The sequence below is a fragment of the Syngnathoides biaculeatus genome, chromosome 23 (assembly GCF_019802595.1).
Source record: "Syngnathoides biaculeatus isolate LvHL_M chromosome 23, ASM1980259v1, whole genome shotgun sequence".
Taxonomy (NCBI): domain Eukaryota; kingdom Metazoa; phylum Chordata; class Actinopteri; order Syngnathiformes; family Syngnathidae; genus Syngnathoides; species Syngnathoides biaculeatus.
Genome location: NC_084662.1, coordinates 13344951 through 13358165, shown reverse-complemented (window position 1 = coordinate 13358165; position 13215 = coordinate 13344951). Strand labels below are relative to the sequence as shown.

The window sequence follows — 13215 nt, the reverse complement described above, 5'->3', positions numbered from 1 at the left end:
CAACCTCGAGCCTTGTGGAGAAAACGACGATTGGCAGTCGGAAGTCAACGTAGAGAGCAACAGGAATTATGCATTATAGCTTCAAATCGATCCATTAGTGTAGGTAAGGTGAAGAAACTATTTTTATTTTTACATATAATACTGTACACACCCAAAAAAAAAAAAAAAAACAGCAAGATAATGGAGCAAAAAAGTCAAAGATTTTTCAGTATTTTGGCACGCCCAGTAGGCAGCGGCCTTGTATTGCAGTAGAATACATCTGAGCAGCAGCAGAATCGCATTCAGAACCAAAATCAGAGGATAATGTGCCCATCTGACCTTGGCTTCACATCTTTTCTACTCTTCAAGTCAAGTCTACCTCCTTGCCGAAGGTTCGGACTCTTAGTACTACAAACCTCAATTCTGATGACGTAGGGACCTTCTGTAAACTGTCAAAAACAGACTCCAATGTTTTGATTACCCTTTCCAACCTACATTCAATCAAATACAGTGCAAAAACAAGATATATAATGCTCAAACTGATAAACTTTGTTATTAATTTTGCAATTATGCAGTCGAATTTGGTGCCTGCAACCCATTCCTAAAAATGCTGGGACATGAGGCATGTTTACAACTGTGTTACATCACCTTCAAACAACAGCAAGTGTTTCATCGGAATAATTTTGTCCTCTTAGGGGATTTGTATTCCTTTATCTGTTCTCCCCAAAGTGTGGAGAGTTTCCTTTTGTTATCGTGAACGTAACTTCCTGTCAGGTGGTGTGCGAATGCGTAGCGCGACAGATTTGCCGATACTCGCCCAAGCATGATTAAATATTGCTCAAACAATGACATAGATATAATATTTAACAATGTGATGAAGCCTAGGTGATAAAATTCATACATTTCCTGCCATTGTACATTGCAAAACGTTCAAAAAGTGGTGAAATTCATCTCTTCCTTGCTTGTGAAAAATTGAGCCTTTCGGGGTTGCTCCTTTTATACCCAATCACAACACCGCCTCAAATTTTCCAGTATTTTGTTCGTCCTGTTCCATCTTTTTTTTGTAATCTGCTGCAGGATTCACATTCTGAATAACAGAATATTAGGACAAACAATAAGATACATTTGTTTAAACATTAAATATGGTCTTTGTGGTATATTCAAATGAATATAGGGTGAAAATGATGTGCAAATCATTGTATTCTGTTTCGAGCATTTGACGGTGTGAAAACACACAGACACAAATGGTTTTTTTGGGGTTTTTTTTTTACACTTCTGGGCATCCATATTTGTGTTGTACTTGGGAAAAATGGACTTGCGCACACATTCCGGTCGAAGCTTTCTTAAATGAGTCGGGCGAGTTGGTGGCAGGCCAACACGTTTTGGCACGTCGTCCGCCACGCGCGTCGTCCTCGTTTGCACAAAATCCTCCGCTTTCAAACACTCCACACCTGACGCGCGGCGAACGAATTCCCACCTCACACGTGCCGCATCGCGGCAACACTCATTTGGACGCCTCGAATATCAGCGCTGTCTCGGGAATCGGCGACTGGCGCCGAACGATGACAGGATATTTAGCTTCAACGCGGACTGTATGTGTCTTTTTGATGAGGAAAAATAGACCAAAGTAAAACAATAAATAAAATTTCCATCCCCTCGGTGTCCATGTAACATTTACTAACGTCTGATTTTATCTTTATTCTCTATAAAATCCACCAATCTGTCAGGAGCTTTTGGCCAGTGTCGTGGAGGCTACGCACGTCAAAGCAAAGTCACATTCATACACACATTAATTGCCTAATGAACGCGACTTTATCCAAGGATGGTGTTCCAAGCAGCACTTAGGAAAAGGAGGAAGAGGGACTTAATTTGATGGAAGTAAGTGTGACAGACTTAACGATCGTCTGTGGGCGCGCTAACGCCTTCTCTGACCTTCCGTGTCAATCTGGAGGGCGGCCGTTGGGGCTGCGGTACGGTTGGGGCTGCGCAGCTGCAAGTAGCTCCCTCTCGCAAATAAACAACAAAACAAACAAACAAACAAACAACGGTCATGAAAGGCAGAGGTGTCTCGACGCCCGCGGCCGGCAAATTGCAATAACCGATAAAAAACAGCCGGCGTGGAACATTGCGGGGCTCGCTTAATCAGGTCGTGCATCGTTATTACCAAAGCCAAATTGTCGCGCTCATCTGGATTCGCGCTCTCTTGATGGCGTATTACCGAAGACCAGAGAGATGCGACAGTGAACTCCTGTTTATCGTGTGCGATACGTACCGGGGAAAAGCTGCAATTTTGACAAAATCTGCAAGCTGTACAGTATATATATATATACGCACACAATATGTTTACATATATATGTACATACATTTATATACATACATACAATATATGTGTGTATATATATATATATATAATATATATATATATATATATATATATATATATATATATATATATATATATACACACACACGGTATATATACACAGCGTGTAAACATATACATACTGTATACACATGAAGTATGTATATATATATATATATATATTCACACACACGCGCACACACACAGAATGTGTACCTATATATGTACATACATTTATATACATACATACAATATAAATTTATGTATATGTATATATATATATACACACATGGTATATATACATATATATAGTGTGAACATGTTTACATACTGTATATATACATATGCAGTATATATATATATATATATATATGTATATATACATATATACAGAATACACACATACATATATATATGTATATATACATGCATACAATATGAATAAAGTATATATATATACAGTGTGTAAATATGTACATACTGTATATATACACATGCAGTATATGTACAGACACACACAGTATGTGTACATATATATGTACATAAATACACAGTATATATGTATGTATGTACATATATATACAGTATATATGTATGTATGTATATATATATATATATATATATATATATATATATATAGTTTGACATTCCACATTCATTCAACACATTTAAACTCACACATTAAGTAAATGCTGTATGATACAACCCCTCTCGCTATAGTGTTTAACGTCACTTTAAGGAAATGAAAAGAAGACTCACTCAGTTTCCACAGTAAAACCTAGTTGTCGAAGGAAAAGGTCACTAGTTTACTGTTTGCATCGTGCGAAATGCCATAGATCTTCGTCCCTGTAAAGGGAAAATAAATACACTGTCTTCTAAACAATAAATTTTTTAATATATATATTCCCTTTGTTAACATTTGAGCTGTTAAAATATATCCGCATATGTTTTGAGTCGTCACCGTCACCGAGCAGCAAATAGCTAGCTTACAAGCTAACCAGCGGACGGGGCTCCGCTTGGCTAGCGGTCTCATCTGCGGCATCGCCTTCTCGTTTGTGGCTTTAAATTACATCACTGAGCTGATTCGTCAATTGCAGTATCCAGGCAGGCTGCATTTTTTTTTTTTTTTTGTAGGTTTAGGCATAGCTGGATGGCTAACATCACACCGCTGTGGTAGGAATAAGCCAAGTAATAATAAGCAAGTAGCTCAGAATTGCATGTGACAACCACTGATGCCAACAGAGGTGCCCGAGTCCTGATGTAGTTTGGAGGGGGACTCATGCCGGATACCGAAGTCCGGCGCTGAGCGCAGTTTTGACTAAAGCGAAAAGGTGAGTTTCCCCACAGTTCAGTACTTTTACTAGATTCATATTAAAAATGTATACCTTGAATACAATGAAACAATAGTAATTAAATTTACAGTCATTTTAATTTCATGACTGTGTCAGCGGCTACAGAGAATTTATGTAATTACATGCTAATTCAGGATATGTTACGACCTTAGGAAAGGATTTTTTTTTCAGAGTTGAAAAATAGGTTCTGTTGCATTGATGAGTTGCAGAGGTCAACTTCTTTTGTGAATGTAATAATTGTAAAAAAAAAAAAAGAAATAGATTATCATTCAGATAATAAAAAAATTGTAATAATACATGCATACCAAACTGCAATGGTGGCACATTTTAATGACAATACTGTGTTTGTGAAAATGTCAATTTCCCGTGATTTAATTTTTTTTTTTTTTTTAACAGCACAGCCTTTTGTTGTGAAGTCTCTAATACACGTGTTCAGTCATGTCAACCAGCACCGCTAAATCTATAACTGCACAGCACATAACAGCAACACTGGGTGGGATGGGGGTGGGGTGGGGTGGGGGGGTGGAAGAAAAAAAAAACATGGTTTCAGCATCATGTTCGCCCCACCCACACACACACACACACACACACCATCATACAAAGGGGGATCATTTCATATACAGCGCAGATGTCCCTGTGTATGTGTGTTTGTGTGTATCCCCCGTGCAGTTGTGTGGTGCAAATCCTTGGCGCCGATTAAGTGAACAGCGTTGGATGGAGAAGGAGCGGCAAACCCGCTTGCGTGTGTTTGTGTAAACTCACAACACGGTCGTTCAAAAACAAGCTTATTTTGCAACCCTTTTACAAGTTACCCATTAAAATACTTGGAAATTGACAATTAAGTGAATCATTTGAACTATGTGCTAAAATACAGCAAGGAGTTAAAAATAGCTATATTTATATATATATTTGTTGTGATTTTATTTCTGCAGTTACATTTGTGTCATTTTTTTAAATATTCTGTTTTTAATCATGATGTACCTTCTGTTTATTTGTACACTTTCAATTACATATTTTCTTTGTTGTGACAACATGTGGTCCCTTTGCCCTATAAAGACAAGACCGGTGTATTAAAAATAAACAATTAGATTACATTCAATGCAATCAAAAAAACAGCTCGTCTGTTGAAAAATTAGACAAACCGGTGGCTTGGAAAAGTCAGTGCTTCTCATTCCATTATGAAGTAACGATCCTTGAATATCTTTGGATTATTTTACAGTGTGAGCAACAAAAAATCGCCTCGACAGCCCGTGTTTTTTTCAAAAAAAAAATTCCCCTCAGCGATGCATAAAAATAAGTGCTTGAAATTTGGTTTTAAATCATGCCAAGCAGTGTAGAAATTTGAAGTCCATCTTTGATTTGATCCCCCCCCCCCCCAAAAAAAAAATCTGATCCCAACCCATGCCTGCTAACTAACCAGCTAACTAAATATTTTTCCATTTTCCAAACCGCTTACCCTCCAAGGGTGGTTGACACTAATCAAAAACAGACACAAGCTCTCACATTGGCACTGCACACATCATTTAATTTAAAAATATTATTTTTTTTTTTTTATCAGCGAATCGATTGAAAATCGACTCCGAACACGAACATAAATCTTTTGAAAATGCGGCGTAGCGGGGACAAATCGTTTGTTGTGATGTACAGCGGCTTTCAGACATAAACAGAGTCCCGGTTCTAAGCATGATAAACACGACCGTGAACCGCAGAGCGATTAATTAGCGAAGCAAAGTCACACGTTCGACTTTCGACAGCTACCTTCAAGCGTCTTGGATCAAACGCTCTTGGAAAAAAAAAAAAAAAATCAATATATTTCTCAAGCTGAAAGAGATTTAATCGCTCCGAGTTCAAGAGCTTGAGAAGGAGCGTGTAGCAATCTGACTTTTGACGTCAGCGTCCTCTGTCATCTTGCGTCGGATGTCAAAATCAATACGCATTGACATTGAGAAATAATTAGAGAAAGGTTGAAGAAGATTGTATTACGATAATGTCCGGTAGAGTGCTGACACGGAACATGTACCGCAAGCACTGACCTGCAAATATATTGAGTCCTCGAAAAGCAAGAGCTTTTACCCCGGACGGGTGCACGAGTTTCTAAAGCGATTTCGAAAATGCATGAGGAAAAAAAAAATGCTGTAGTACCAGGAGTGACCTGTAAGGGGCAGCAGAGTGACACATGGCGCCCAGTGTGCAAAAAAAGAAAAATAAAAGCAGAAGAGCAAGAAGAAAATCTGGGCTAATTGTTAGCTTCGAGTCCATTCCTAATTGGTTTTATTTCGTTACATGTCACAATCACGAAGTTTTTGAGGTGTAACTTTTACAAAAGTTGGATCGTATTCTGAGCAGATCAGAGTGTGTGAGGAAAATAATCGCTTTTAACAAGATAATAAGTGTGGGTAATATTTTAGAAAAATCTGACAATCGAGCCTCAGGTGATTTTAATGGGTTGTTTTCACTGACGTCACATATTTTTGCTGAATTAGCCACACACCGCTGCGCGCCGCCATTTTACCTCTCTGCCTAACGCGTACCCAGTGTGGAAGTCTATGGAATACTCTCGGTTTTTGTTTTTGTGTTTCACAGGCGTCTCGGGATTCAAGTACACAAGAGAGGACTTGCTAACCATCAGAGAGCCTTCTTCTGACTTTGTTTTTCGACAACTCTCGCCAATTCGCTGAAGCTTTTTTACAGAGTCGCTCGTCGGCGCACTCTTCAAAGCCTTGCGATCCAGTACGTAAGTCTGTCTTCGTAACCGGGGACATTTTCTAATGCTTCCGACGAAAGACTTTGGACGTTCTGCGGCTCTGTGCTTCACGGAGACCTGGCTTTGTGGATGATTGCTGCTATCCCGCTATCCGGCCTCAACCGCCATCGTGCTGATGTGTCGCCGAGCTAAGCTAACAAGCTTAATCGATAACTCTTTTCAGAAGGCCAACATTACAGTTAAGATCGTTTTTTGTTAGTTGCTTGAAAGATTCGGGAATTTTGTGAAATACTGGATTTGTTAATTCTTTTGTCTTTTGGCCATTTTCATCAAATTTCAAACACATTTTAAATTTAATTTAAACATTTCGCTTTGCTTGTGGTGAGCTAATATACAGGTTTTACTTTTTGAAAAAAAAAATGGAATAAATGGAGTTTGCCTCGATATTAAGAAAATAATATTCCACCGCCTTTCGTTTTCTGTGTTAGCACACAGGTAAGTGCTCCTCTTTTGTGATTTCTGTCACTTAGATTAAAAAATCAAGGGCACAATATTGCGCCTTTGTTACGCAGTCGTCCATCTTGCCCATGTGTGAGTAACGGGAGCTCAGGGATGCAAAATGGCCGCCGTTCGAGGCAGCCCAACGGGTGACGTCAGGTGAAAACAACCCATTGGAAAGGAGAAAAATACTAAAAACGTGTAAGTCTCTTGATTGGTTGAAAACAATCATTTATAGTCATAAATCTATGTGGCAACTACAAATATGGCGGCTGTTATAGTACCGCGGGTTTCTCACTTGAAGCGTGCTAGCCCTACGCGATTGTTTAGCGGTCGTTTGAATTTCCTAGCAAAAGCAAGCCTCGTTACGTGCAGTCTGTTTTTAAAGATAAGCACCTTTTTTTTTCGTGACTTTAAGCATAGCTTTATTACATAGCCATATTTTTTTTCTCCAGACACGCAAACACACAAAGAATGAAAAGACCAAAAAAGCGGGAGTGCGGCGTAAGTGAGCGGGATGAATCCTACAGAGCAGCGTGCGGAAGCCTCCCAGGCGCCGCGGCTTCCTTTGCGTCCGCTACATGTCGTGTCCTCGGGAGCGGCTACCATGATACAAAGTCCTATAAAATGTCTTGATCTTGTACAAAAACAAACATTATTATTATTATAACTCTTTTTTTTTTTTTCCTTTTTTTTTGGTAGAAATCCTGCATTAAAACCACAACTCAGAGAGACATTAGAAGCGCATTACATTGAGACTTTTGAACCAAAAAAAGCTTTGGCACGAGGAAAAAGACGGTACGATGAATCGGCGAAGATGATTCTGAAATATACACACCAGTTCGTAGTTTGGCGATGTCTACTCTTCGTCTTCTTGTTGATGTGATTTATTATTATTATTATTATATATATTTTTTTCAATTCTCCAAATAATCCTAAAGAAACTAAGGGGAGGGGAGCGGGAGGAAGGGGAGGGGAGCGGGAGGAAGGGGTGGGGGGTCACACACAGGTCGGACTCGAAACAGAAAAACTACATCCTGTGTCACTATTAACGTGTGCGCGTGTGTTTTGTGTGTGTGTTAGTCCGCTCTCAGCATATACAGCCCTCTTCGTGTCCAGCTGCCGTCGCAAAATGACCATCACAGTGAGGTGACACTGCTCAGCTAGCTCGATTTCCACAGGAAACATCTCTCTACGTTACAAATTAAAAAAAACAAACAAACAAAAAAAAAGACTGTCGACTTTACACGGCGGTAAAGGTCAGTCATGATGTCGCCCAGCTCTCCGCTCAATGCATTCCCCCCCCACCACACAGAGGGAAGTCATTTTTATTATTATTATTATAATTTTTGTGTCTTTTCACGCCATGGTTTCCTTCCCGGGGAGTCTCCTGTCGTTGAACGTGTGCATGTTGATGACTTCCTCCGTCTTAACGATGACGGGCGGCTGCGGCTTCTGCCTGAGACGACGCTGGCACTTCAGAGACACCCGCAGCTCGTCCATCATGGCGCTGCAGAAGGATCTCTGCAAGCAGCAAGCAGACGGGCGGTTATGCCGCGGCCCGCGGCACGAGGCGCACCTGCACCCGAGAGCGCAGTGAGATTAAAATCTAACGCCGACGTAGGTTTGCGGTGCGTCGCCTCGCAAATTTGATCGAATTGACTTTCTGCTGGTGGAGGGGTCTCGTCAGAGGACATATAAAACAAACCAAAAAAAAAAAAGCAGATAAACCCAAAGAGAGGAATTCCTGTGAGTAAATTTTTTGATTTTTCTTTTTAAACATTTATTTTGATTCGTTTTTACTGTTTAGTCTTCTTCTTTTCCTTTCCGTTTGTCCTGTAAGGGGTCGCCACAGCGTGTCATCTTTTTCCATCTAACGCCATCTTCCTCTTGAACAGTAGAACTGTAATATCCATAATACATATTTAATAGATGTGTAACGTAGTATACGTGACACACTTTCTCAAACTCTCTCTGAAAAAAAGGTTATATAACTGAAATGTACTTAATTACCTAGTAACTACATAACTGACAGTTCCTTCAAATGTTTGACTCTCTCACAGCTAAATTAGGAAACCACATCACAACCCATGTCATTAAATTTTAATTTAATGAAATATTTAAAATGGGAGTGGAATTTCTTTCAAAAACATAAATAAAAAATAATTTTATTGATTTCATTTTTAACCTCTTCTTTTTTTAAAGTTTTTTACATTATTGTATTTTATACACATATTTGTATTCATTTTTATTTCATAGTTTATAAAATAGATGTTTGCTTTTAGTTTAAATGAATTATAAAAATATAATGAATAATGAAAATAAATGAAGTATAGTTTATTTAAATGAAAATATTAGTAAACTAATACCCAGGTGACTGAATCCTTATTGATGTAAAGATTGAATTGGTCAATTTGTAGTTGTTCTTATTTTTATTAATAGAATTCATGTCAAATTTACACTCCATATATTCTAACCAGTCCGTTCCAGATGTCATTTTGTGATGTGAATTTTTCGTAAGTAGAGGCGCATTTTTACATCTAAATAGCCTAATCCGTTCAAAGCCCCCCGACTTGCTAAAAGTAAGCATTCATAGTAGATCATGTAAGGAATAATAAAAAATATGTTGATTTATCTTCGGCGTTGGGCGAGTATGCGAAGAGGAGGTTGAGTGACAAGCAAAAAGCACCGTGGGGGACGGAGGAGGAAGCAAACGTTTGACAGCTGATAGAAAAAAAAGGACGAACGTATGCACGCACACAACTTAATTCCAGTTAAGCTTCTTGGGGCCCATGCTGAAGAAAGATGAATAAACTTTCAAAAAACACAAACGAAAAAGTTGTATCAATGTGGATTAGCTTGTGAAAGCATGTGACGGCGCTAGCGCGATTCGGTGACAGTTGAGCGTCAAAAGGGAATCAGAAAGGAGCATTGGTAAAGAGTGACGTCCCTCCTAGCCAATGGGATGCCAGGAAGATGCTACGGCGATAGCCAATGGGAGAGCAGCTCTATTGCGCCACACAAACCAAGATACAGGATGTTTACCTTAGGTGGAATTTGGGGGCTGCAAATCCATCCATCCATCCATCCATCCATCAATTTTCTTCACTGCTTATCCTCACAAGGGTTGCGGGGAGTGCTGGAGCCTATCCCAGCTGTTAATGGGCAGGAGGCGGGGTACAACCTGAACTGGTTGCCAGCCAATCGCAGGGCACATAAAGACAAACACCCGCACTCACAATCACACCTAGGGGCAATTTAGAGTGTCCAATTAATGTTGCATGTTTTTGAAATGTAACTGAAACTGGAGTGGCCGGAGAAAATCCACGCAGGCACGGGGATAACATGCAAACTCCACACAGGACCCAGGACCCTCAGAACTGTGAGGCGCTGCAAATCCAGCGCCTATTTTATCTCATCCTGAATTATCCTTCATAACTAGAGAATATTTTTCTAAGGGGACGTTTTGTAACCTGAATTTTTCATTACTGGAGACGTTTGTAAGTAGAGGTACCACTGTATTTTATTAATTAGTGCATGTACATCCAGTTGTGCTAATAATTTCAAAAACCCTGGCCGAATGTATAAAACGTGTACCAATCAGGTTCAAGTTATTCCTTTGGAAAAAGACAACTATCCATTTTTCAGCCAAAAAAAGGTCAGTCTGAAGAAGATTTCTTCGACTGTTTTTGTCCTTACATTGTGTACATGACATGAAACCCACGATATAAAATGTTCACGCGCTTGCTAGGCCAATATTCCCAAGCCAAATAAATGCCCATAAAATCACTTTCAGATAATGCTAAATCCAATTTGTGTGAAGGAGTGTGACACGTTGGCGGCTTGGACAACAGGTAATTTTCTTTCACTTAGACACACAATTTGACTGCCGCACGAACGACATCTTGTTGCCTTCTCTGAACGAGGTGATTATGGAAGAAGAAAAGCGGCGGAAGTGTGTGCTGGCAAAAAAAGGGAACAGAGGAAAGAGGAGGCGGATTAAAAAAGAAAAAAGAAAGAAGCAAGAAGCCATTGGTTTCATGTTGGACGAAGGTGACAGGTAGAGAGAATAGAGTGAGCGGGGGGGCGGCGAGTAAATGAACAACCATCTCGCCAAGCGTGGATGTTGTGGCATTTGAAATGATTCAAACACTGCGAGCTGGTATCTTGATTAATGATCGCCGAGATGTGCCGGGAACGCACGCGCAAACACAAACTAATCAGCGGCGAGGTGGCAGGTGGGGAAAACAAATGCACTGGGGCCGTTTTTAAAGTAACGCCGCCGTAGCGACGCCGCGGCGAAAACACATGTGACCTCGTTGCCGTCGAAAAAAGTCAAACCAATGTCAGCGCCGCGCCGCCAAATTAGAAAGTTGCATTTGTAAAACCGGAACGGCGCTCGGCGGAGAGCAGGCAAGGTTGAACAGAAGTGTTTGTTTGGCCGCTCGGAAAATGGCTGCACTGTCCCGTGTTTCGTTCAGGGTTGCGGGAAATGGTTTTATTTGTTTTGTCTGGATGTTTGTTTTTGTGTTTTTTTGGCTAGCGGGCTAATTCCTGTGTCGCAGCGGCAAAAACAGTCGATGGGGACTAAAAACACCATAAAATACGAGCAGAGTCAGTTTTGCCCATCACTTAATTTAGCAACTAGTTGTGCTGCTTCATAAGTAGCTAGCTAGCTGCCACTATCCGCTAATGCTAGGCATGCATTAGCAGCTAGCTGCTACTAGCTGGAGCAACCACACCAAAACGGCAAACAATCGTGCCAATCAATCTACAAAAGACTCTTTATTCAGATGGTTTGCAACAAGATAAAAATAGCTAATCCATTTTATTCAAAAGGATGCAGATTTAAGAGTAGCAAAAACGTGTACAGCGTATGTAGACGCATGACAGGACCATAATACAATTACACCACCCCAAAACAAAAACAAACAAAAAAAAAACCCCGGCAGTTCAAAGCAGATTAAAACACTATTTAAAAAACATGATCATCAAGATCGGATAAAAAAATATAGATTGGGATTTTTACTTTTTGATTGTTGCCGTGTCGCCCACCCCAATAAAATAATCGGGCCGTCAGAATCGTACCTTCTCTTGTTGGGCGTTCTGCTTGCGGGAAATGGTTTTATTTGTTTCTGTGTATGTTTGTTTTTCTGTTTGTTGGCTAGCGGGCTAATTCATGTGTCGCAGCGGCAAAAATGGTCGTTAGGGGACTAAAAACACCACTAAAGTGTTTATGTGGTAACCATAAAATGCGAGCGGAGTCAGTTTTGCCCATCACTTAATTTTACTCGTTGAGCTCCTGCATATGTAGCTAGCTAGCTGCTACTATCTGCTAATTCTATATAGCATTAGCATCTAGCTGCGACTAGCCGCAGCAACCGCGGCAAACAATCGTGTCAAGCAATCTCAAAAATAGTCTTTATTCAGATGGTTTACAACATGATAAAAATAGCTAATCTATTTTTATTCAAAAGGATGCATATTTAAGAGTAGCAGAAATGTGTACACCGTATGTAGAAGCATGACAGGACCATGATACAATTACACCCCCCCCCCAAAAAAAATGGCAGTTCAAAGCAGGTTAAAAAAATTATTTAAAAACGCAATCATCAAGATCGAATAAAAAATATAGATTGTGATTTTTACTTTTTGCCGTGTCGCCCACTCCAATAAAATAATCGTACCGTCAGAATCGTACCTTCTCTAGTTGGGCGTTCTGCTCGCAGGAAATGGTTTTATCTGTTTGTCTGTATGCTTGTTTTTCTGTTTGTTGGCTAGCGGGCTAATTCCTGTGTCGCAGCGGCAAAAATGGTCATTGGGGGACTAAAAACACCACCCAAAGTGTTTATGTGGTAAACCATAAAATGCGAGCGGAGACTGTTTTGCCCATCACTTAATTTTACCTGTTGTGCTGCTGCATAAATGCTAATGCTAAGTAACATTAGCAACTAGATGCTACTAGCCGCTAATACCACGGAGCATTAGCAGCTAGCTGCGACTGGCCGCAGTAACCGCACCAAAACATCAAACAATCTTGTCAATCAATCTAAAAATAGTCTTTATTCAGATGGTTTGCAACAAGATAAAAATAGCTAATTTTTATTCAAAAGGATGCACATTTAAGACTAGCAAAAACGTGTACAGCGTATGTAGAATCATAACAGGACTACGGTAAAACTACGCACCCCCAAATAAAATAAAATAAAATGAAAATTTTTCCGATTTGGTGCACTGTTAGATTTTTTTTTTTTTTTTTTGCGTTTTTGAGAGAACGTTTCTCACATTTTACTATACATATTAAATTGAATGTGCCCTGT

At 39.8% G+C, this 13215-nt stretch overlaps 1 protein-coding gene across 1 annotated transcript in view; it reads right to left on the bottom strand.

The window, feature by feature from the left end:
• Positions 1-7867: 7867 nt before the first annotated feature.
• Positions 7868-13215, bottom strand: part of grik2 (glutamate receptor, ionotropic, kainate 2) — a 99927-nt gene continuing 94579 nt past the window's right edge. Inside the window, exon 16 of the mRNA XM_061812782.1 lies at positions 7868-8419. Within this exon, the coding sequence (XP_061668766.1) occupies positions 8255-8419 (165 nt within the window). The 3' untranslated portion in view covers positions 7868-8254. The remainder of the gene's footprint in view (positions 8420-13215) is intronic.